Source organism: Anomaloglossus baeobatrachus, chromosome 4, assembly GCF_048569485.1.
Source record: "Anomaloglossus baeobatrachus isolate aAnoBae1 chromosome 4, aAnoBae1.hap1, whole genome shotgun sequence".
Classification (NCBI taxonomy): Eukaryota; Metazoa; Chordata; class Amphibia; order Anura; family Aromobatidae; genus Anomaloglossus; species Anomaloglossus baeobatrachus.
In genome coordinates this window covers 444,059,183-444,085,853 of record NC_134356.1, presented here as the reverse complement: position 1 = coordinate 444,085,853, position 26,671 = coordinate 444,059,183, and the positions used below count along the sequence as shown (strand labels likewise).

At 43.4% G+C, this 26,671-nt stretch overlaps 1 protein-coding gene across 1 annotated transcript in view; it reads left to right on the top strand.

Moving 5' to 3' along the window:
- HCN4 (hyperpolarization activated cyclic nucleotide gated potassium channel 4) overlaps positions 1-26,671 on the top strand; it is a 337,166-nt gene that overhangs the window by 278,087 nt on the left and 32,408 nt on the right. Inside the window, exons 4-6 of the mRNA XM_075345552.1 lie at positions 5,350-5,568; positions 15,716-15,862; positions 21,587-21,827. Of these exons, the coding sequence (XP_075201667.1) occupies positions 5,350-5,568; positions 15,716-15,862; positions 21,587-21,827 (607 nt within the window). The remainder of the gene's footprint in view (positions 1-5,349; positions 5,569-15,715; positions 15,863-21,586; positions 21,828-26,671) is intronic.

Below are 26,671 nucleotides of genomic sequence, written 5' to 3'. Positions count from 1 at the left end.
AAAGAACAATGAGCTTCACATGTTTGGATTAATTATCTCTTTTTCCAGCCTTTTCTGATTAATTAAGACCCTCCCCAAACTTGTGAACAGCACTCATACTTGGTCAACATGGGAAAGACAAAGGAGCATTCCAAGGCCATCAGAGACAAGATCGTGGAGGGTCACAAGGCTGGCAAGGGGTACAAAACCCTTTCCAAGGAGTTGGGCCTACCTGTCTCCACTGTTGGGAGCATCATCCGGAAGTGGAAGGCTTATGGAACTACTGTTAGCCTTCCACGGCCTGGACAGCCTTTGAAAGTTTCCACCAGTGCCGAGGCCAGGCTTGTCCGAAGAGTCAAGGCTAACCCAAGGACAACAAGGAAGGAGCTCCGGGAAGATCTCATGGCAGTGGGGACATTGGTTTCAGTCAATACCATAAGTAACGTACTCCACCACAATGGTCTCCGTTCCAGACGAGCCGGTAAGGTACCTTTACTTTCAAAGCGTCATGTCAAGGCTCGTCTACAGTTTGCTCATGATCACTTGGAGGACTCTGAGACAGACTGGTTCAAGGTTCTCTGGTCTGATGAGACCAAGATCGATATCTTTGGTGCCAACCACACACGTGACGTTTGGAGACTGGATGGCACTGCATACGACCCCAAGAATACCATCCCTACAGTCAAGCATGGTGGTGGCAGCATCATGCTGTGGGGCTGTTTCTCAGCCAAGGGGCCTGGCCATCTGGTCCGCATCCATGGGGAGATGGATAGCACGGCCTACCTGGAGATTTTGGCCAAGAACCTCCGCTCCTCCATCAAGGATCTTAAGATGGGTCGTCATTTCATCTTACAACAAGACAACGACCCAAAGCACACAGCCAAGAAAACCAAGGCCTGGTTCAAGAGGGAAAAAATCAAGGTGTTGCAGTGGCCTAGTCAGTCTCCTGACCTTAACCCAATTGAAAACTTGTGGAAGGAGCTCAAGATTAAAGTCCACATGAGACACCCAAAGAACCTAGATAACTTGGAGAAGATCTGCATGGAGGAGTGGGCCAAGATAACTCCAGAGACCTGTGCCGGCCTGATCAGGTCTTATAAAAGACGATTATTAGCTGTAATTGCAAACAAGGGTTATTCCACAAAATATTAAACCTAGGGGTTGAATAATAATTGACCCACACTTTTATGTTGAAAATGTATTAAAATTTAACTGAGCAACATAACTTGTTGGTTTGTAAGATTTATGCATCTGTTAATAAATCCTGCTCTTGTTTGAAGTTTGCAGGCTCTAACTTATTTGCATCTTATCAAACCTGCTAAATCTGCAGGGGGTTGAATACTACTTGTAGGCACTGTATATATATATATATATATATATATATATATATATATATGTACTGAGTATATATATATATATATATATATAAAACAAACAAAAAGTTAGGTATATTTGGTTTTTGGATGCAATTTCATGATGATCCTAAAATGCACTCTAGCCTTTTTAGGTGTTCTTGATGTGACCTTCTCTAAACTTTTGAATGCACGTAGTTAACTGTGCAGTGTTTCCGTACTTTTTGCACAACTTGCTGTTCACTAACAAGGAGCTTAGTGGCAAAATTACCAACAGGTGTTTCATCTATGAATCGCTGAATAAATTTCGGGGTTCAATTAGAATTTATATTTAAAGAGTCCTCATCATCATGCTATTCACATTTTGACATCATGAGACCAAGATGACCCCTAAAAATTGATCAACCGGACTTCTCCATTGCGAGGCTTCAAGCAGGATGTTATTAGACAGAAGTGGCCACTGAGCTTAGAGTGTCACAGAGTGTCATCAGCATATTGAAACAGATACAGAGAGACAGAAAGAGTCAAAGAAAGGCATAGAAGTGGACATCGTTTGGGCTCATTGCACACTCGTGACCACTTCATTGTGAACAGTGCCTTTTAGAACATGATGATGACTGCCACACAACTCCAGGCACCTTTAAGGGAGGTGAGAGGCACCCAAGTGTCATGTTAGACCATTCAAAAACATTTACATCAGCATGGTCTACAAGATAGATGACTGATCGGAGGACCATTGAGCCTCAGTGCTATTCACTGATGATCCTCGATTCACACTGAGCAGATATGATGGCCGCCAACAATATTGTTAATGTCAAGGAGAGCCCCATGCATCAGCCACTGTTGTCACCAAACAAGCCTTTGGTGGTGGTGATATTAGGGTGGGCAGATGTATCTAATCAATACAACTGCCCTATGCTTTGTGAATGATACAATAACAAACCCCTACTACTTGAATAACATCATTAATCCAGTCATTGTGCTTCTGTATGAACAACGCAGGCCTATTTTAGTCTTCATGGATGACAATGCTCAAGCTCATAAAGGTCGCATCATTAGAGAACAGCTGCTGGAGAGTGGGTTACCTCAAATAGAGTGGCCTGCACTTTCTCCAGACATGAATCCCATAGAAACCTAGCTGAGTCACCACATTGAGGCTTGTAACTTTGTACCCCAAAACCTCAATGACCTGAGGACTGCTCTTCAAGAAGAGTTGGATGCCATGCCTCAGCAGACAATAACTGGACTTGTGAACATCATGAATAGTCGTTGTCAAACTGTAACTGATGCTCAAAGCCACATGACAAGTTATTGAGACACTTATTTTTTTTTTTGGGGGGGGGGTATATCTACCACCATTGTTGGCTTTTGTTTCAATAAATTGTTTGAGATTAGGAGATAAGCATTGAATGCTTCTACTTAAACGTCCCTCTTTCTTTATAAAATATCACTGTAGCTTGAAGTTTTTAGGTTTTCCGTAAATTTCATCCAAAAGCCAAATATCCCTAACTTTTTATGAGTAATGACTGAGAGGCACTATGTACTTAAGGCATCCTCCCACTAGGGATTGGGCCTAAGCAACATGGTCAGTTAGTCAGTTAATGTCCATCTAGCTAGCTAGTTGTCAGGTCTCGTCTTCCCCTGTCCGTTACCTTCACCTGTGCCTTCCCATACCTGTCAGTATCTGCCATTCCATCCATACCTGATCTCATCTGCCATCCTGTCTTCTTCCTCTCTCTCCCGCCTGCACCTGCCAACACTAGATACTGCCTGTCCATACTTGAACCCATTCCTGCCCTGGGGGTCAGCTATCACAGTCCTGGACACTATCCTGGGAGTTAGTTAAGCCCCTCCTATGTCAGTGTAAGCCCAGGTACCCCCTGTGGTCAAGTTGGGTCCATTCCCACTCACCGCCTCATCACTGGCGCACGTTACACTGGGGACTGTGGTGGCCAATCCAGCAACACTACTTCAGTGTCATTGAACCATTTCTTCGCCAATCTTGACTCATGCTTTGTATTGTTGTGCTGCTGGAACACTATGTTGCCCTTTTCATACCCATAGTACTCAAACATATGAAGTAACTCATCTTATAGGATAGTCGCATATAGCTCAGCACTGAGACCACCATCGATCCTGGTCAAGCATTCAAAGTCTATGGCTAAGAAATAACGCCCTCAGGCCTCCTACACCGAACTTGACAGCTCCTTCAATTTCTCGATCCATTAGCCCCTTTTTTCTTTGTTTCTTCAAAGACCCATTTGCACCCATCAGAGCATAGTCTAGCCTAATCTAGTGACTTTCGTCTCATTGCTCCAAATCACCTGTTCTTCTACTGTTCACTTTTCATATTTTTTTGCAAAGTCGAGCCAACGCTTCTTATGATGATATTGAAGTCAAGCCTTCTTCATCTTTTTCAGGCCACTATTCCAGACTTGTGTAATGTGTATCCCACAATGCAGTTTGTCAATTTTCTTAGCCGAGAAAAATCTATTGATGAGCTGGATGATGCTTGATTTGAATCACTGACTATTTGCTTGGGTATCAACCTACTAGCACACTGAGCTATTAGGGAATGTGAGAACAGGTTGTAATTTATATAATACAGGAAGAAAAATATTTTTCCACTACCAGTAGCAAAACAGTAACAATTCAGTGGCATGAATGACAAGAATCTGCATAACTAATCATATGCTAAATAGATGCAAGTTAAATTCATGTATGAGATAGACAAGATGATTGTCTACAAAATGCATGTAGTGTCAAGATCAAAGCTGTAGTGGTAGATGGTGAGCTATGTAGCCTGAAAGTCAAAAGTTCAAAAATGTTACCCTTTTGCTTGTCAGTGTACATCAGGTCAGTGCAGCGTCCTGACAGGCAACTTGACCTCGCATTCCTCTGTTCAGTAAACCTGACAGGACACTGAGAAGATAAACACCTTTCTTTACCTCTGAATGCACATCCTTCTCAATCAGCCTGACAGTTCTAGTGCAGCATGGGGAGTACACCTGCTTAATTTTTCATGCAGCCTTTCCTAGGACAGCTGCTTACTGCTAGATGGAAGTTGCCATCTTTAAAATCCTTACAGAGTGCAGTAAATAAAAAAAATACCCTTTTGCTACATACAGGTATTTAGAAAAATGTTTAATATTTAAAAGTATTTTTTTTCTCTTATTTTATCACATTTTTCGGAGAAGCTCTTTAATAAAGTTTGTGGATCAGTGGCTGTATGTGCACCTTAAAATCAAATCTATGTCAACCACGAATTGGCATTGATTTGCAAATTTGATAGCAAATGTATTGGGCTTTGTGTGACCATACCCCCTTTTAGAAAACTCAGCACACTCTTTAGAAAAGTGTCATGAACTGTGGGTTATAGTTTAAAAAGATGCAAATTATGCCATACATGTGGCATGCACCATAATTTGCTATGTAAACAGGAATAATTTGCTATGTATGCAGGAATACTTTAGCATTATTTGCTATGTTTTTATACCAAAAAGTAGAGTAAACACAATGATAAATGTCCCTTCCATCTCTTGACTTTACCTTCTTTTCTGGTAACTGATTATTATTGGCTTGAAAACATAATTGATTAATATCTGGGCTAAGGAAAATTTTATCTGTTATCAGCTATACAAGAGCATATGTAGTATAGAGGCAAACCTTGCAGCTGCTATGAGGTTCCAATATTCTATATCTACCTTTGTGGCTAAAATACATATTGTACTGTCTATACACCAAATACAAAAAGCCTATGCACCAAAATAAAATATTGAAGTCAAATATAATCAAAATGTCATCAATTCAAATTGTGGACAAAGTTATGAATGTTTCTGTTTAGAGCATTGCTCCATGTGCTACCAACACTGAAATAACTGGTATGTGTGTTCATGTATGAACTCATGCACTGCTTGACAATAGCACTATGATAAATTATACCTGGATGTTGCACGCACCAATTCTGATTAGTTTGTCATGTTACAAGTGCAAAACATTTTTCTTTTCTCTGTTACAGAATGCCTCTTGGGGAAAGCAATATTCCTATGCTCTTTTCAAAGCCATGAGTCACATGTTGTGCATCGGGTATGGGCAACAGGCACCAGTGGGCATGTCAGATGTCTGGCTTACTATGCTGAGCATGATTGTTGGTGCCACTTGCTATGCCATGTTCATTGGTCATGCTACAGCACTTATCCAGTCCCTAGATTCGTCACGCCGTCAATATCAGGAAAAGGTATATGGACTTCTTTAAATTCAGTAGTTCTTATTTTTTACATTACAGTTGTTCCGAATATTGTTTAATATGAGGTGCATTTACAAAGATAGTTTCATGAAGAATGACCAAATGCATTTAAAACTGAGAGGAACTTGTATATGCATTGTATAATTTTACAACTTTTAAGTTAAAAATGGCTTCATATCACTGAAACAATATGAACCGTACTTTAAAAACTGCACATTAATGTGCTTAGAAATTCAGCAACCCTAGGTAGAAACTGAAATATTGTATACAAGTTAAAGTTATAATTTATCGGATATTGGTATAAAAATTATTTACAACACATAAATCCTATCCATTCCTTATAGTACTGTAGCCTGGCATACCTGCAGAGATGAACTTTATACATTGCTCTTATGTAAATCACTTTCTAGTAATTAGCGGCAAGCAGTCTGATGGGTAGGTTTGGATTAATCTCGGCGCTACTTGTGAGCCTGGTGAACCCAACCTCTCTGCTTTTTGGCTACTGAAGGTATCAATCCCACCACTCAAAGACATAGGAGTCATGTTAGTGTGGCGCCACTGGGGCTTCAGGTGCCACAGGGTACTGCACTTCCATTAAGGTGTGGTACTTATCCCGGATCCAAAGAAGGTCGGCACCGCTTCCACCAACACTCACATACAGATTACAGTGGGTTGCCCTCCCCAATGGGGACCAGGCCAGGGTCGGGTCGCAGAAGGGGGTCACCACAGCGGTTGGGTTTACAGGACGCCACCACACTAGGGGCTCCCGATCCACTGGAACCAGGATTCAGGGTCAGGGAGAAGCAACCACCAGGGGGAGTTAGGAGCACATAGAGGGAAGAGCAGGTTGACCTAGTGAGAGTAGTGAACCAGCCTGTGGCAGCAGCTGGGGGCAACAGCTTGGAACACACAACACAACTACAAAAGAGAAAGAACAGCTACAAATGCCGAGCAGAGCAGACGTGACGCGAGGCATCTCTGTGGGCCAAGGCATTTCAACACGGTCGCTGGGGAGAAGCAGGCGGCTGCTTCCACAGGGCCAGCGCTGTCGGGGTACAGAACCCTAGGGCAGGCACACTTCAAGTTGTCTACCAACTCTGCAAGGGTCGCGGGAACAGCTAGAAAAGTCACCGGACCTGTCCCACCATTCTTGGAGCCAAATAGCATATAGGATCCGGGGCTGAGGACTTCGACCAGCCCCACAGCGGAACCGCGCTATCAGCATACAGGACGGGACACTTTACTGACACGGGGTCCCCAAGTGCTTCACGCCACGGGGGTCCGATACTTAGCGCTTTAAAGGAGGAAGGGCCCATAGACTGACACACCGGACCTTCCATGGATTCTGGATTGGCTGGAGCCCATTATGGCGGAAACCGATACTCTGGGGCAGCACCTGAACTATCAGTGAGAAAGAGACCCTGTCTCTGCCTCTCCTTTGCCGGCGCTGGTGCCCAGCGCTGTGGTGTCAACGGGGACTACCGCCACTCCCATCCGTGCTCCATCATCCTCCCTGGGGTAACTCCGCTCCGTCTGTGAGAAGCAACACCATCCCGGCTGCGACCTTCGCCATCAGCCCCGGAGAGCAGCACCCGCAGCGGCGTCCAATCTCTGGCCGTGGACCACAGGTGGCGTCACGAAAAAGATTTTCCTAACCATCACTATTGCCCCTTTGTAGTTCCTTTCTTTCTGACTGAGCACTCCGCCTTATAACTAGGGTGTGTCCATCTTCCTATATTGCTGGATCTTTTCTGCCTAGACATGTAGGTTTTTAACCCAGATAGAGGCATTTTAAGTTAGGGTCCCGATATAGAAAAAATCACCTTGTCCTGGATATCGGGCTCACCTCCATTGGCCAATACATAAGCTAAGTATCTTTTTTTTTTTTTTTCTTCAAATATTCCTATAGCAGTAATGCAATACCAGAGTTCCCATATTCAATGTTAGCATTTTAGAGTGCAGCTGCATGTATTTTTTTTAGTAATGGGTGTGTCTGATAGGCACCTCTCCATTACTAACACTAAGGCTTGATGCCAGCTGACACTGACAATACACAGGTGATATCAACCCCCCTACTATTACCCCAATTACCACCTCACCAGGGCAACAGGGAAGAGCTGAAGTGAAGCACCAGAATTGGTGCATCTAATGTGATGCACCACTTTAGGGGTGGCTGTGGGCTTGTATTTTTAGGCTGGGAAGGACCCAATAACTGTGGACCTTCCCAGCCTGATAATATCACAGCTGTCTGCTTTACTTTCGCTGGTTATCAAAAATAGGGGGAACCCCATGTTAATTTTTTTTTTATTATTACTTTTTATTTAATAGGTTAATCCAGACTAAAAGAACCCTTTATTCTCATTCAGATGTCCGTTTTTCACTTACATATTCTCTTTGTATTTTCCATTGATAGAACATGTACCCATTATAGTCTATAGTGCTGTTCATATAGCTGATTAATTTTTAATTTTTTTAGGTAGCTGTGGTCTAAAAAAAAAAAAATAGACATGTCAGTTTTTCATCCAAGCCGTGGATCAGACCTGCAATGCAAGTATGTGGATCCATGAAAATCCCGGACAGCATACAGCTGCCATCCATGTGCTGTCTGTTTTTCACATTGCTATAGGCAAGAGAAGCTTTGCAATTTTTTTTTCTTTCATACAAAAAAAATCACTAATTTTAAGGCTCACTCACATTAGCATGAAAAAATCAGTCCCATTCTGCTCCTGAAAAGTTGGACGAGTGGAATCCGTTGGGTTAACCTTTTGTCGGGCGAGTGCAATGCAAGTGTGCAATTTTTTTTTCTCACATAGCATTTGTATGACATGTGTATGCCATCCATATGCAATGCGTTTTTGACATAATCTTTTATATCCTACACCACTCTGTGTAAACTTTTGCTAGTTATCAGAAATAGTAAAGGAATCAAATATAAAACTATAGATAAACAGACAGACTAGATAAATATCCTGAAGATAAAAAAAATGTGCAAATCCCCCCTACATATAAACTTGCACCCTTTACTGCCTCTCATGTAGCACTAAATGGTGTTTAGCCTGGTTTAACCTAATAAATCAATAATTTTAAATAAATGACGTAGGGTCCCCCCTATTTTTGATAACCAGTAAAGAAAAAAAAAATAATCAGCTGTGTAGTGTCAGCTGGCATCAAGGCCTAGTGTTAGTAATGGAGATTTGTCTATTAGACACCCCACTACTAACCCAGTAGGTAAAACTACAGACACAAAAATACTTTTTTTTAAAAAAAAAACAAACAAAAGAAACCCTTTAGTGTCACATTAAAGGCACTAAAGGATGTAAGTTTATAGGGTTTATTATAGGGGGGTTGTAACATTATATACCGGCAGTCTATCTATCTATCTATCTATCTATCTATCTATCTATCCCATCTAATCTTTCTGTCATCTACCTATCTATAGCTTTATCTATTTTTCTTTTATTTGCCTCACAGATGTGTGCGTAAAAAATCGGACACCACATGCATGGTCCATGTGACGTCCAATTTTTTTTCTCGCAACCATTGTCTTGCATTGGTAAGTCTCGTCCGAGTTCTGCAGCCATGCTGTGATTTTTTTCCTGTAGCCTTCATGTACTCTGGTCAGAGTGTAATCTCACTCCTCTGAGCGAACCCTTTCTCTGATGATACACCAACCAAACACTGATGCAATACGGATCCAAAAGACTGAAGAAAATTGGACCATTTTTTGTGTTCCAAAAAAATCACTAATGTTTGAATGAGGCCTAAGCATGAAATAATTTCAATGGGTATGCCTATATTGTATTTTTGACGTATAGCCTCAGAGTATGCCATAAACATAGGACATACCTGGCACGTGCTGTTCATGTCTATAGATATGGCCACACGTGTGAATCTCTCCATTCAGTTGTTTTTGAGTTCCAAAAATTGTTGAGCAGCCAGACATGCACGGCGGTTTTGAAAACTGCCATACAAATGACTGTAGCGAACCGAACATGTGTGGCCACCTCTCCACCAAAAGCCGTTATTGAATCATATACCTGTTCTCCAAGCAGACTGCCCATTTTACAACTGTTTTGGAGAACTGGACGAATTATGGTCCATCGCCTGAGACAAGATGCTCATCTTGTCTCATGATAGAAGCAGCCCTGGTTCCAGCAATGGGTCCTACATCTGTCATACATTTATGACATATCCTTTCCATAACCTTAGAGTAAATGTAGTAGATGGAATAACTTTGCTAAGGTATTTGTAGTTGCATGCTTTAGTGTCAATTGTGTAAATACACTGAATCAAATATTTCTGTAAAAAACTGCAGCTTTTCCAAAATTGAGAAAATAATAGCAAACAATACAAAAGCACATACATAATAAAATAAGGACAGTACACATACTGGCGTTTTCTTAAAGTTCACTTACACCTTTCATTCAACTTACATGCATTGATGCGGTAGATAGCACCTTCACCATTTTACCAAGTTCCTTAAGATGGCCAGACCACCTGTTTAGAGTTGGTATTTTAATACACACACCAATAGAACAAAAAGAGGTTGTGGTAAAAATGTCATAAAAATATTCATAGAGTGAGATTTGCTAGATTCTTTGCATGACTTCCACTAATATGGGCGAGGTCTCCATTCCATGCCATCTTCTATCAGCCACTGTAGATGGTAGCTCTTTGGGGAATAAAAAGTGGCATAGCAGGATGGCATCTAGTTCACTCTACTGAGGCCTGCCCCAAACATGGCTGGAAAAGATGCTGAGTAAAATGGTATGAAATATAGACAAACTAAGCCACCTAGACAGGTAAGTAAGTCATTGGTAAGAAAAGAAGGGACCCAAATCAAGTCTTCGCTGGAATCTTCCTATAACACTTGACCCCATTAAATGTTATGCATTCAGAAATACATAAATCCTCTGGATCTGGGAACTGTTGCACTTCAGCTATATTTAGCTAAAAGGAAATGTGCAACTTTCAAAAATCATATAGCACCACCCAGAGACCGCTTGTGGGTACTTCACTCTTATATTTTCTAGGTGAGTCTATATAACCTCCCACATTAACATATAGCCTGTGAGTATGTAAATAGCCATTAGACTACAGAACGTATACATACAGTATAGTAGCATAGAGAAATGTCACAGAAAATATCTATGTTGGGATGGCTTCATATTAGGATTTTGAGTTCTGTTATTCTGTTCCACATTGGGAATAAAAGAATGGAATTTATACCAGGGACAGATCCATCAAACGGATCCCATCAACATGTAATGTGGTTTGTCATTTTGTGGAAAAAAAGAGAAGCATGGTACACTTTTTGTTCAGTAAGAATAATGGAAATTAACTAACCTCAAGGATGCTCCATTGCAGATGTGAACCTGGCTTTTGTACTTTAATAGTAAGCATATTTTGTGACATACTGTAGCATAGTGATATATGTAACAGAGGCTAGAGCTTCTCAAAATGTATTATCCCCCCTCACCAGATCTGCACAGTCTATTATTGTACAACTTCTCTACACCTGTGGCATAGCTAGATTTGTCAGCCTGTAGAGATATTTGAGCATGTCTGCTTTTCTTTAGCATCTTATATACTACCTAGCACCTATGGGCAACCCTCTCAGCTACGGTACATCCCATTAACAGCATACATACATACATACCACACAGCCCATGATACTTTTCTGTACTGGACAATATGGCATAGTTTCCATTTTAGTGCCCGGGCCGGCTCCAGGTTTTGTGGTCCCGAGCGGAAGAGTCCCAGTGGGCCCCATCCACACGCAGAAAAACACATACACAGATACAGATACATACATGTACCGTACAGACCAAAAGTTTGGACACGCCTTCTCATTCAAAGAGTTTTCTTTATTTTCAGGACTCTGAAATTTGTAGATTCACATTGAAGGCATCAAAACTATGAATTAAAACATGTGGAATGAAATACTTAAAAAAGTGTGAAACAACTGAAAATATGTCTTATATTCTAGGTTCTTCAAAGTAGCCACCTTTTGCTTTCATTACTGCTTTGCACACTCTTGGCATTCTCTTGATGAGCTTCAAGAGGTAGTCACGGGAAATGGTTTTACAACAGTCTTGAAGGAGTTCCCAGAGATGCTTAATACTTGTTGGCCCTTTTGCCTTCACTCTGTGGTCCAGCTCACCCCAAACCATCTCGATTGGGTTCATGTCTGGTGACTGTAGAGACGAGGTCATCTGGCGTAGCACCCCATCACTCTCCTTCTTAGTCAAATAGCCCTTACACAGCCTGGAGGTGTGTTTGGGGTCATTGTTCTGTTGAAAAATAAATGATGGTCCAACTAAACGCAAAACGGATGTAATAGCATGCCACTGCAAGATGCTGTGGTAGCCATGCTGGTTCTGTATGCCTTCAATTTTGAATAAATCCCCAACAGTGTCACCAGCAAAGCACCCCCACACCATCACACCTCCTCCTCCATACTTCACGGTGGGAACCAGGCATGTAGAGTCCATCCGTTCACCTTTTCTGCAAAGTCACGGTGGTTGGATGCAAAGATCTCAAATTTGGACTCATCAGACCAAAGCACAGATTTCCACTGGTCTAATGTCCATTCCTTGTGTTCTTTAGCCCAAACAAGTCTCTTCTGCTTGTTGCCTGTCCTTAGCAGTGGTTTCCTAGAAGCTATTTCACCATGAAGGCCTGCTGCACAAAGTCTCCTCTTAACAGTTGTTCTAGAGATGAGAAGGTGTGTCCAAACTTTTGGTCTGTACTGTACATATACATATTTAAAGAAAAACTCACAAAAATACATATAAATAGACAAATCTATACAGTCATATACACTGACATACATAGATACACATCATACATGCATACAGACAGACACACACAGCTCTGCTGCATACAGACAGACACACCCAGACAGACACACACACACACACACACACACAGCTCTGCTGGATTTATATACACAGAGACACACACAGCTATGCTGCATACATGCAGACAGACACACACAGCTCAGCTGCATACATACAGACAGACACACACAGCTCTGCTACATACATACAGACAGACACACACAGCTCTGCTGCATACATACAGACAGACACAGCTCTGCTGCATACATACAGACAGACACACACTGCTCTGCTGCATACATACAGACAGACACACACAGCTCTGCTGCATGCATACAGACAGACACACACACACATCTCTACTGCATACATACAGACACACACAGTTCTGCTGCATACATACAGACACACAGCTCTGCTGCATACAGACAGACACACTGCTCTGCTGCATGCATACAGACAGACAAACACACTGCTCTGCTGAATACATACATACACACAGCTTTGCTACATAAATACAGACACACACAACTCTGCTGCATGCATACAGACAGGCACACACGGCTCTGCTGCATGCATACACACACTGCTCTGCTGCATACATACAGACACACACAGCTCTACTACATAAATACAGACACACACAACTCTGCTGCATGCAGACACACACATTGCTCTGCTGCATGCATACATACAGACTCACACTGCTCTGCTGCATACATACAGAAACACACAGCTCTGCTACACAAATACAGACACACAACTCTGCTGCATGCATACAGACAGACACACTGCTCTGCTGCATGCATACAGACACACACTGCTCTGCTGCATACATACAGACACACACACTGCTCTGCTGCATACATACACAGCTCTGCTACATACATACAGACACACTGCTCTGCTGCATACATACAGACAGACACACTGCTCTGCTGCATACATACAGACACACATGCAGACAGACACACTGCTCTGCTGCATACATACAGACACATTGCTGTGCTGCATACATACATACAGACACACTTCTCTGCTGCATACATATATACATACAGACATACACACTGCTCTGCTGCATACATACATACAGACATACAGACAAACTTCTCTGCATACATACATACATACAGACACACTGCTCTGCTGCATACATAGATACATACAGACAGACACACTGCTCTGCTGCATACATACATACATACATACAGACATACACACTGCTCTGCTGCATAAATACATACAGACATACAGGCACACTTCTCTGCATACATACATACATACATACAGACACACTGCTCTGCTGCATACATACATACATACAGACAGACACACTGCTCTGCGCTGCATACATACAGACACACGCGGTTTCAGGGGGCCCACACACGCGGCTCTGGGGGGCCCACACACGCGGCTCTGGGGGGCCCACACGCGCAGCTCTGGGGGACCCACACATGCAGCTCTGCGGGGCCCACACACGCGGCTCTGCAGGGCCCAAACACGCGGCTCTGCGGGGCCCACACACACGGCTCCTGGGGGGGCATACATCTCGGGTGGGAGAAGCCCAGACAGCTCACCGGGGCCCATAAATCAGGGGGCGGGGAGGGCACATACAGATCGAGGGGGGGAGGGGTGTAGCACATACCGCTCGGTCACGGAGGAGAGAGGGTCCACACAGCGCTGGAGGGAAGCGCTGTGCTGGGTGTCGCTGGCTGGCACTGCGCCTCCTTCATCTGTGGGACTGAGCAAGATGACGCCCACAGATGAAGTTCAAACCAGAACGTTCGCGCTGTGGTCTGCGTGCCTTAAAGGGACGGCAGTGCAGATTCCTGCCGAGGACTGCGGTCCCCGGAACTCGGCCCAGGGGCAGTAGAACTGATGAGGCCGAGTGGGCCCCCACAGCTCTCCGGGGCCCCGGCATTTGCCCGGGTGTGCCGGGTGGTGACGCCGGCCCTGTTTAGTGCAAATCTTGTAAATCAAAGTTGTAGCATATACTACCAAACAGTCTCTAATTTCTAAGGTTTTTTTGCTGCTATTATTTAACATTTCATGTAATTTGACAGTGTCTTATAGTGATAGTATGCAATTCTAAATAGTATGCAATTCTAGTATGCAAATAGTATGCAATTCTAATTTTATTATACATTTAGTCAGTGTCTTGCTGATATGCTGTAGCTTATATACTGTATATAGTCAGATAAAGCAAAAGGGGTACATAAATAAAACTTAACCTTTAATAAATATTCCTTATAAGGAAGTAAGGGATCCTCACTTCAATAAAAGTTATCTATAAAAGTGCCACACACACCACATATGCCCCTTAGCATGTATCAGGGGCTCAAATGGCCAGTAAAGGACTTCATAGAAGATAACAAAAAGGTGTACTGAACAGTGCAACCTGCACAAGAACAGAACCGCCACCAATAGATTTGAACTAAATGTACCAAAGGAAGTTCAAAATCTCGGTCTCAAAAAAATGGAACGGTCTCACCCATCATGGTGTGATCCATCCACCTTCACTCGGATTTTAGATTTATCCTGGGCGTCCCAGTGGTCCCTATTCAGCTGGACACATGGTCCCCTTCAGATGAAATCCTTATGTCCCTGTTCTCCCTGTTCTTTGGGAGAACAGGGACATAAGGATTTCATCTGAATGGGATGACACCAGCGCCATGCTCGTACCCGCCCATAATCTTGCGCCTGCGCATTTAGCTCACCTGCGCGAGCTAAGGCAGCTATGTTTTCTGCTCTGGCCGTGTATTGGCAGAGCGAACTGCGCCTGCGCGTGCCGACATAACTGCACAGGCGCGAGATTGGAAGATGAGACGAGGAGGATGACGGAGGGCGTCATCCCATCAATCAAGGAAGGAGCACGGTGATCAGCGGCAAGAGGGGGATAAAGGAGTAGAAAACGAGCCCACCCATATGGCCAATAAAATTAATTAGCATACCTGAGGACCAAGTTTTATAAAGTTATTTTTGGGGTCTAGAAGGGGAGTCAGGGCCAAGGTGCACCTTCATAGAATGTAGCCCAGGAGATTCAGAAGGTGATTCTTTTAGTTTAATAGGTAAAAATTTGGTGACACGTTCCCTTTAACACATTTCTAAAAATGGTGTTCTCTTTCTTGTTTTCATCAGCAACTACTTAAAATAAATATGATCCACTCTTTGTCTTGTAACATCATGCTGAGTCTTTGCATATATTCAAATATGACTGATGAATTTTGAAATCTGTCAGAAGTAGAATCTTAAACTTATTCTCCTCAACTCATGTATTTTCCCCTTTTTTTTAGTACAAACAAGTAGAGCAGTACATGTCATTTCATAAGCTCCCAGCAGATATGCGTCAGCGGATCCACGACTACTATGAACATCGCTACCAAGGAAAAATGTTTGATGAAGAAAGTATTCTTGGCGAGTTGAGTGAGCCTCTGAGGGAGGTGAGATATGAGTATGCCTTAACATACTGTATATAACATATTAGAACGCTGTATGATACATTACTGCTGTGCACAAGTCTTACATGATGAATGTGGAGTAAATAAAAGAGTAAGAGTTGTGAACTAAAGGGACTTATTACCATATCCACAGAATATTTTCTGTCGTCCTTCTGCTGAGCCTGAAAAATACAACAGCAGTGAGCTATGGCTAACACTAAGCTCCATTATTGGGTATTATTAGGCCTATCAGAGCAAATCCTTCTCTTCGAGCAGTCCATATGATCGCGCCAGAACTAGCAAATTAAAATGTTAAACTTTTGTTTGGAAACCGCAAATTATTTGATCAGTAGATGTTGATGGTATATTGGAACTATATGATAATATTATAAGAATTCCTTTTGTCAGAGATATGTGAGCCACATATGGCGGTATTATTTTGAAAATCTGTAGCAGTATCATGTGAGCACCAAAAGACATTTTCTGTGGGCACCATAAATTAATGTTATTTGTATGAAAGTATGAAGCTTGCATTTTATAGTAGTATGATTCGGGCACCAATTGACGGTATTTTCGTTGTATGTATTTCAGGGTTCCATCATTTTTGCCTAAAGATATTTTTTTTTCAGCCTTGCAGACCCAGACTTTTAAATACAAAACAATTACAGTATGCTTTTCTTTTACACAATATGCTGAATAAAAGGTACAATGTTACATTGGTTGACAAAGAAATACAGGTCCATCAAATTTAACCTTTCTTGATCAATTCTAGATTTTATTATTACTCTCAATGTCATTTGTTATTAAATGAGCAGCTAGCCCTTTCATAAGTGTAGACATGGTATCTCAAAATTATTCTGTCCCTTTTGGAGCATGGCATTCCATAGGTTGACTAGTCTAATTATAAAGAACACTTTCTTGTACTGTTGACTAAATCACCTTTTCTTCACAATTATTGAACTCTCCCTAGTTCTTCCTAATGCTTTGATATACAGCTCTGGCAAAAATTAAGAGACCACTGCAAAATTGTCAGTTGTTCTGATTTTTCTCTTTATAGGTATATTTTTGAGAAAAATGTAAATTGTTCTTTTATTTTGTAAACTACTGACAACGTATCCGAATTTCCAAGCAATACATTTTATATTTATTTTCTGAAAATGAGAAATGGTCAACATAACAAAAAAATGCATTGATTTGGGACCTCAAATAATGCAAAGAAAACAAGTTCATGATCATTTAGAAACAACAATGCTAATGTTTTAACTCAGGAAGAGTTCAGAAATCAATATTTTGTGGAATAACAAAGATTTTTAATCACAGCTTTCATGCGTCTTGGCATGCTTTCCACCAGTCTTTCACTCTGCTTTTGGGTGGCCTTATGCCACTTCTGGCCAGTAGAATGAGGTGTACTTTGGTTGGAATTCAACTGACACTGGAATCGACATGTAGAGAAGCTGATTTTTATAAAACTGTGCAGTGGTATCTTAATTTTTGCCAAAGCTGTATGTCAGGGGGTGTCAAACTAAATTACTAAAATGGGGTCCAATCAGGGCCGGCTCCAGGTTTTTGTGGGCCCCAAGCGGAAGAGTCCCAGTGGGCCCCATCCACACGCAGACACACACATACGTACAGATACATATACATATTTGAAGACAAACTCACAAAAATACATATAAACAGACAAATCTATACCGTCATATACACTGACATACATAGATACACGTAATACATGCATACAGACACACACAGCTCTGCTGGATACATATAGACAGACAGACACACACAGGTATGCTGCATACAGACAGACTGACATACACAGCTCTGCTGCATACATACAGACAGACACACATAGCTCTCCTGCATGCATACATACAGACACACACTGCTCTGTTGCATACATACAGACACATATAGCTCTGCTGCATACATACAGACACACACTGCTCTGCTGCATACATACAGACAGAAACACATAGCTCTGCTGCATACATACAGACACACACTGCTCTGCTGCATACATACAGACACACATAGCTCTGCTGTATACATACAGACACACACTGCTCTGCTGCATTCATACAGACACATAGCTCTGCTGCATACATGCAGACACACACTGCTCTGCTGCATACATACAGACACACATAGCTCTGCTGCATACATACATACAGACACACATAGCTCTGCTGTATACATACATACATACAGACACACACTGCTCTGCTGCATACATACATACATACATACAGACACACACTGCTCTGCTGCATACATACAGACAGACACAAATGCTGCTCTGGGGGGTCCACACACGTGGCTCTGGGGGGCCCACACACGCGGGTCTGCGGAGCACAAACACACAGCTCCGGGGGCCAGCACATACGGCACCGGGGTGGGGGGCAGGGCATACATCTCGGGGGGGCTCATACAGCTCAGCAGGGCCCATAAATCGGGGGGCGGGGAGATCACATACAGACCGGGGGGTAGCTCAGGTCATGGTGGAGAGGTGGCCCACACAGCGCTGGAGAGAAATGCTGTGCTGGGGGTCGCTGGCTGCCACTGCGCCTCCTTCATCTGTGGGACTGAGCAGGACGCCGCACAGTAGCTCTGCCCGCAGATGAACTTCAAACCAGGAGGTCTGCGTGCCTTAAAGGGACGGCGCCACAGATTCCTGCTGAGGACTTCGGTCCCCGGAACTCGGCATGGGGGCAGCAGAACTGACTAAGGCGAGTGGGCCCCGGCCCAGGGGCAGCACAACTGACGAGGCCGAGTGGGCCCCCCGACTCTCAAGGGCCCCGGCATTTGCCCGGATGTGCCGGGTGCTGACGCTGGCCCTGGGTCCAGTAACACTTAAATCTCATAAAGGAGCTAGCCACATTGTTAAGTTTAGCCTGGAGCTACACTGCTAAACTGCTAAAGTTTGCTTTGAGTACCTGCTACATCTAAGTGTCATATAGACAAATGGCATCCACATTGCAATTCCTAGTGTACCGAGACCAAAACAAACATGTTGTAAAATATACAGTACAGACCAAATGTTTGGACACACCACATTCAAAGAGTTTTCTTTATTTTCATGACTCTGAAAATTGTAGATTCACATTGAAGGCATCAAAACTATGAATTAACACATGTGGAATGAAATACTTAATAAAAAAGTGTGAAACTACTGAAAATATGTCTTAATATTCAAAGGTTCTTGAAAGTAGCCACCTTTTGCTTGGATTACTGCTTTGCGCACTCTTGGCATTTTCTTGATGAGCTTCAAGAGGCAGTCACCAGAAATGGTTTTTACTTCACAGGTGTGCCCTGTCAGGTTTAATAAGTGGGATTTCTTGCCTTATAAATGGGGTTGTGACCATTAGTTGTGTTGTGCAGAAGTCTGGTGGATACACAGCTGGTAGTCCTACTGAATAGACTGTTAGAATTTGTATTATGGCAAGAAAAAAGCAGCTAAGTAAAGAAAAATTAGTGGCCATCATTACTTTAAGAAATGAAGGTCAGTCAGTCCGAAAAATTGGGAAAACTTTGAAAGTGTCCCCAAGTACAGAGGCAAAAACCATCAAACGCTACAAAGAAACTGGCTCACATGAGGACCGCCCCAGGAAAGGAAGACCAAGAGTCACCTCGGCTGCGGAGGATAAGTTTATCCGAGTCACCAGCCTCAGAAATCGCAGGTTAACAGCAGCTCAGATTAGAGACCAGGTCAATGCCACACAGAGTTCTAGCAGCAGACACATCTCTAGAACAACTGTTAAGAGGAGACTTTGTGCAGCAGGCCTTCATGGTAAAATAGCTGCTAGGAAAACACTGCTAAGGACAGGCAACAAGCAGAAGAGACTTGTTTGGGCTAAAGAACACAAGGAATGGACATTAGACCAGTGGAAATCTGTGCTTTGGTCTGATGAGTCCAAATTTGAGATCTTTGGATCCAACCACCATGTCTTTGTAGAAAAGGTGAACGGATGGACTCTACATGCCTGGTTCCCACCGTGAAGTATGGAGGAGGTGTGATGGTGTGGGGGTGCTTTGCTGGTGACACTGTTGGGGATTTATTCAAAATTGAAGACATACATAACCAGCATGCCTACCACAGCATTTTGCAGCGGCATGCTATTCCATCCGGTTTGCATTTAGTTGGACCATCATTTATTTTTCAACAGAACAATGACCCCAAACACACCTCCAGGCTGTGTAAGGGCTATTTGTCTAAGCAGGAGAGTGATGGGGTGCTTCCCCAGATGACCTGGCCTCCACAGTCACCAGACCTGAACCCAATCAAGATGGTTTGGGATGAGCTGGACTGCAGAGTGAAGGCAAAGAGGCCAACAAGTGCTAAGCATCTCTGGGAACTCCATAAAAGACTCTTGGAAGACCATTTCCGGTGACTACCTCTTGAAGCTCATCAAGAGAATGCCAAGAGTGTGCAAAGCAGTAATCAAAGCAAAATGTGGCTACTTTGAAGAACCTAGACTATAAAGGCCGCTTTACACGCTGCGACATTGCTAGCTGATGCTAGCGATGTCGAGCGTGATAGCACCCGCCCTCATCGTACGGCCGATATGTGGTGATCGCTGCCGTAGCGAACATTATCGCTACGGCAGCGTCACACGCACATACCTGCTCTGCGACGTCGCTGTGACCGGCGAACCGCCTCCTTTCTAAGGGTGCGGTTCGTTCAGCGTCACAGCGACGTCACTACGCGGCCACCCAATCAAAGCGGAGGGGCGGAGATGAGCGGGACGAACATCCCGCCCACCTCCTTCCTTCTTCATTGCTGGCGGGACGCATGTAAGGAGAGGTTCCTCGTTCCTGCGGTGTCACACGGAGCGATGTGTGCTGCCACAGAAACGAGGAACAACATCGTTACTGCAGCAGCAACGATATTTGGGAAGAGTGGGGCATGTCACCGATTAGCGATTTTTAACGTTTTTGCAACGATTCAAAATCGCTAATAGGTGTCACACGCAATGACATCGCTAAAGCGGCCGGATCTGCGTCACAAATTCCGTGACCCCAAGGAGATCGATCTCGTAGCGTGTGAAGCCACCTTAAGACATATTTTCAGTTGTTTCACACTTTTTTGTTAAGTATGTCACTCCACATGTGTTAATTCATAATTTTGATGCCTTCAATGTGATTCTACAATTTTCAGAGTCATGAAAATAAAGAAAACTCTTTGAATGAGAAGGTATGTCCAAACGTTTGGTCTGTACTGTATATATATATATATATATATATATATATGTACTGTACGTCAGTGGGCCCACTTCTACCTACAAATCAGGAGGAATTGTGCATTTTGATGAGTTATTGGAATGAAAAGGGCCCATATACTGTTTTTGCACAAGGGGCCCTTTTCTGCCAGTGGATGATATTATAATTACAGTATGTCTATTTGAAAAATATTCCTTATTATATTTTCCAAGTCAAAGTATAACAATATATTGCTTACTTATGGAAGGCAAGTTGCTGAGTGTAGTAAATTATAGTGAATAATACATGTTAGCATCTATAGTTGGGTTAAATTATTCCTGATAATATATACCTAAGATGCTGCAGTACTCCTTTTTCAAAAGAATATAGTTTTACATTTGTCTCTGATGTTAACATGAATGAGCTTAATTTTCTGTATCAGCAAAAATGTGTCCTATTCATTTTTTTTTCCAGAACTTATCATGGAGTATGCAGTATTTTCATTTACCTTACTGTGTTCTCTTTCAATAGGAGATCATCAATTTTAACTGCCGTAAGCTGGTGGCCTCTATGCCTCTCTTTGCCAATGCAGATCCTAATTTTGTGACTTCAATGCTTACAAAACTACGCTTTGAGGTATTTCAACCAGGAGATTATCTTATTCGAGAGGGTACAGTTGGCAAGAAGATGTTCTTTATACAGCATGGTGTGGTCAGTATCTTGAGCAAAGGCAGTAAAGAGACCAAACTGGCTGATGGATCCTACTTTGGTGGTAAGTACAATAACATATGTGTGCATATTTCTGACGCACTTATGTATAACATACAGTCCTTGACAGAAGTTCTGTCGCTTATCCACATTATGTAAATAAAAGCTTATAACCTGACTTTAAATTCATCCATTGGTTTTATAAATTACTCTTTTGAAAGCTGAAACCCTCCCAAATTTTGTTTAGCTTATGAAAATAAAGTTGCTGCAAAGCTGAAATATTTTTCATTTAATGAACACAGAAAGGTCAGATTTTGGCAAGACAAAAGTTTTGTCGCCTTGTCATATAATGCACCCAATCCTAGTTTACATCCTCACCTGTGCTCACTAAATGATTGGTTAATTAGTGGGTGTGTATAAAAAGAAATCCAGCACTCCACACCTTCAGTTGAACTGCAACTTGACCTCTGACAACATGCCAAAAATCCACCCTGTGTCCAAAGCCTTGATTATCAAGAGGCTGAAGACCAGATCCACTGCAGAGGTGGCTAGCACCTTTAATGTGTCTCAGTGTCAAGTACAAAGAATTAAAAAAAGATTTGAAGAGACTGGAGATGTTTTTGACAAGCCCAGGTCTGGCAGGCCCCACAAAACAACTGCTCAGGAGGAATTTTTGTTGGTTAGAAAATCCAAAGCCAGCCCCTCTTCCACTGCTGCAGAGCTCCAAAAGGCCTGGTCACCTCAAATCCCTGTGTCAACTAGAATAGTTTATAGTATTCTGTCTCGAAATGGCCTCCATGGTCGAATCAGTGCCCAAAAGCCAGCACTAAACAAAAGGTAATTAAAAAAACGTGTGGCAGTTGAATTACACCACAGCCACCACAAATACTGCAGGAGACCTACTGGAGCCTGTATGGATCCAGAAAACAGTTAAGTTTGGTAATGGAAAGATCATGGGCGGGGGCTACATTCAGTATGGGGGTGTGTGAAACATTTGCAAGGTAGAAGGCAATATCAATAGCCTAAAATATCAAGAAGTATTAGCTACTCTTACATTCCCAATCCTAAAAGGGGTCAAATTCTGCAGGATGATGGTGCTCCATCTCATCCATCCATCTCTACAACAAAGTTCCTCTTGTCAAAGAAGATCAAGGTGCTCAAGGACTGGCCAGCCCAGTCACCAGACGTGAACATCATTGAGCATGTTTGGGGTAGGATGAAAGAGGAAGCTTGGAAGACAAAATCAAAGAATCTAGATGAACTCTGGGAGGCCTGTAAGACTGCATTCTTTGCTATTCCTGATGACTTCATGAATAAATTGTATGAATGATTGTTGAACCGCATGGATGCAGTCCTTCAATCTCATGGAAGTCTAATAGCACCACAACTTTATTCACCAATGTTATGCAACATATCTTTGTATTAGAAGTTAATTATTTGTTTGAATTTCACACTACTTTCTGTGGGTGACAAAACTTTTGTCTTGCCAAAATTTGACCTTTCTGTGCTCATTAAATGAGCAATATTTCAGCTTTGCAGCAACTTTATTTTCATAACCTAAACCAAATTTGGGAGGGTTTCAGCTTTCAAAAGAGTAATTTATGAAACCAATGGATGAATTTAAAGTCAAGTTTTAAGCTTTTATTTATATAACATGGATAAGCGACCGAACTTCTGTCAGGGAGTGTAGAGTACAGCCAAACAAACAGTGAACAACATATATCCGGTATGATACACCCTTAATCATGATTATGGATTTGGATTGAATTTTACTCATCAATAAAAGATTTAATTTATTCCATGGGTCTGGAATACCACTATATAGTATATACTTATTAAATGAAGATACTTAGGTCATAAATTAACTACTTTGTGTGTTCCTAACAACCTTAGGACTGTTTCACACGTCAGTGATTCTGGTACATATGTGCTAGTTTTTATACGTACCAGAATCACAGACATACACAGACCCATTATTATCAATGGGTCTGCGTACACATCAGTGATTTTTCACTGACCGTGTCTCCGTGCGGCGCTCACGCGTGTCCATGTGCTCCGCACGAAGACATGTCCGTTTTTTTCTGGCATCATTGAGGTCCAACGGACCACACTATGGTGTGATCCGTGAAACACGTACCAGAAAAACATGGACACTGAAAATAAAAAGCATTTTAACTTACCTTCTCCAGCGCTGCTTGTCTCCGGCTTCAGCTGGCTGCTGCTTCAGAGATGGCTAATAACCGACATGCATATTCATGTATGCAGGCACAGCCGACCCGGAAGTAGCTTCAACGGAGACAGAAACACAGCAGAGCCGAAGAGTTCAGCACCACGGACAGCAGGATTGGGGACATGTGAGTTTATCTTCATGTGCAATCACGTATCACGGAGTACGGATCACGGATTACACATGGACAACCCACGTGTCCCGTAAATCACGGCACACGGCGGGACATATGCGTTTTTAACACGTCAGTGAAAAATGTCTGTTTTTCACTGACATGTGAAACAGGCCTTAGACTGATGCGACAAAGGCCGGTTTCAGACGTCCGTGTTTAATCAGGTACCAGTCACACACATGGTTATGGTCACACGTGTGTCATACGTGTGTCACATGTGTGTCACACGTGTGTCACACGTGTTTGCATACGTATGACAGGTACCGGAGAAAACACGTGTCTGTGAAATAAAAAGATTTTCCATATTTACCTGCTGTCTCTGGCTCTGCTGCCTCCCGCTCCTGACTGCCGCTCATTATGTTCATCGATTATTCACCGCACTCAGGACCTTGAAGCCGGAGCATCGCGGGAACAGCACTGGATACAGCACCGCCGAGGACAGAATCGCGGGGACATGTGAGTACTCTGCAAGCATAGTGACATCCAGGAGGTCATTGGAGTTCCCAATGAACCCTGATGACATCCTGATGACCTCCGCAACACTCGCGCTACAGATTCACGGGTTCATTAGAGTTCATTCGGAACTGTGATGAGTCCCCGATGCTGTCCCCACAATGTTCCGGCTTCCAGGTTCTCACTACACACACACACACACACACACACACACACGTATACATTGAGCACATATATACACATATGTATGCACACATAGCAGACACACATGGATACACTGAGCACATACACACACATTGGGCACATGCATGTATACACTGAACACACACGCACACTCTGCTGTATACTCACCCAGCGATGCGGTCCCCGGCACTGAAGTCCCCAGCGCTGCTCCTTCTTCCAGCTCTATAAGGCACTGAATATGCAGTTTTGACGCCCTGGCCGGGCCAGGTAGTCACATATAGGCCCCTACACTACACTGTTCCCTCACAGGTGACATCAGCCAACCATAAAACCCTAGTCACCCCCCCTCAGGGCTAAATGGACACACCAGGGGGCGGAACCAGGCGGTTGGAAGACTCCCACCGAGGAGTCTAGACAGCCCAGGGTGGGGAAAACAGTCAGTTTAGTTAGTTCAGTTTGAGAGTTCAAGGAGAGTGAAGGTCAGGCCTGTGTGTCAGGCCTGAAGTAAACTGACAGATATCAGGGTAGGAGCCCTGGTGTCTTTGGCTAGGAGGCAGACGGCGGTCTCCGTCTGCAAGACTCGGGAAGACGGCTCGGTGGAACCGAGGTGGACCAGGACAGGGTAGTAGCCCACCGGTACCGACCCGGGGAACCGACTCGGAAACCGGAGCACACAGGGGGGTACTCTGACACTGAAGCGACTGGAACCGGTTAATTAACCGATTGAGGCCAGGACTAGAGGTCCTGTCCCACCCAAAGTCCCGATTAGAAGACAACAGCCCCCCGAGGGGGATAAAAAGCCACCGCCAGGGCTCAGAGATTCCACGGGCCAGCGTCTGCGGGCAAGGACTCCTTAGGCCACAGCCAGCCGGGAGCGGACTCCTGAAGTTGCAAGCACAGGCAGTCCACCATTACACAAAGGTGCAGGAGAAAGACAGAGACCACCAGCCGGGTGGGGGAACCAGAACGCAGCCGGCTGCGGGCACCGACCACCATCACCTTGGTTTACCAGAGACTCGTGTGTTTCCTTCAATAGTGAGTACACCAGCACCCTGCGGTCGCCCAACTCCCTGCACCAAACGCCCAACGGGTCCCTGGGCCTTTATCCCTACCCATGGAGGGGTTAACAACTTGCTGCATAACATCTCCCCCGGGTGCCCCATCAATTCAGCGGTGGTGTCCAACCTCACCACATACCGTGGGTGGCGTCACGATCTTAACACGGTTCAGCCCATACATATACGTCCTACATCCACCACTACAAACCCCTTTTTGATCGAAGTGACCGCGAGACCCCCGGGTCCGGAGACCCTCAAGCCACCCACAGAAGGTCCGGATCCGAGCAGCTCGGCTGCTGAGAGCGGGGCGGTACAGAGTCAGTATAATGAGCGGCGATAAGGAGCGGGCGGCAGCAGAGCCAGAGAGAGGTAAATATAGAAAATCTTTTTATTAAAAAGACCCATGTTTTCTCCAGTACGTGTTACACTGATGTCACACGGATCACATTAGTATGCGATCCGTGTGACATCCGTGCTGCCGGAGAAAAAATGGACATGTCTGTGTGCGGGGTCATGAGAGGTCACACGGTCCGTGTGAAAACACGGACGTGTGATTAACAGCAAATAATAACATTGGTACGTGTGGCATCCGTTTTAAAAACGGATGTCACACGTATGTCTGAAACCAGCCAAATGCTCAGCCAACTAAGGAAGCAGTCACTAACTCCAAAAGATAGATAGATAGATAGATAGATAGATAGATAGATAGATAGATAGATAGATAGATAGATGTAGATTTAAATGTAATGTGTAATCAGAAAATTACATAATGTTTAAATCGAGCAATATTTTTTTCTTCATATTTCAATCTTTAT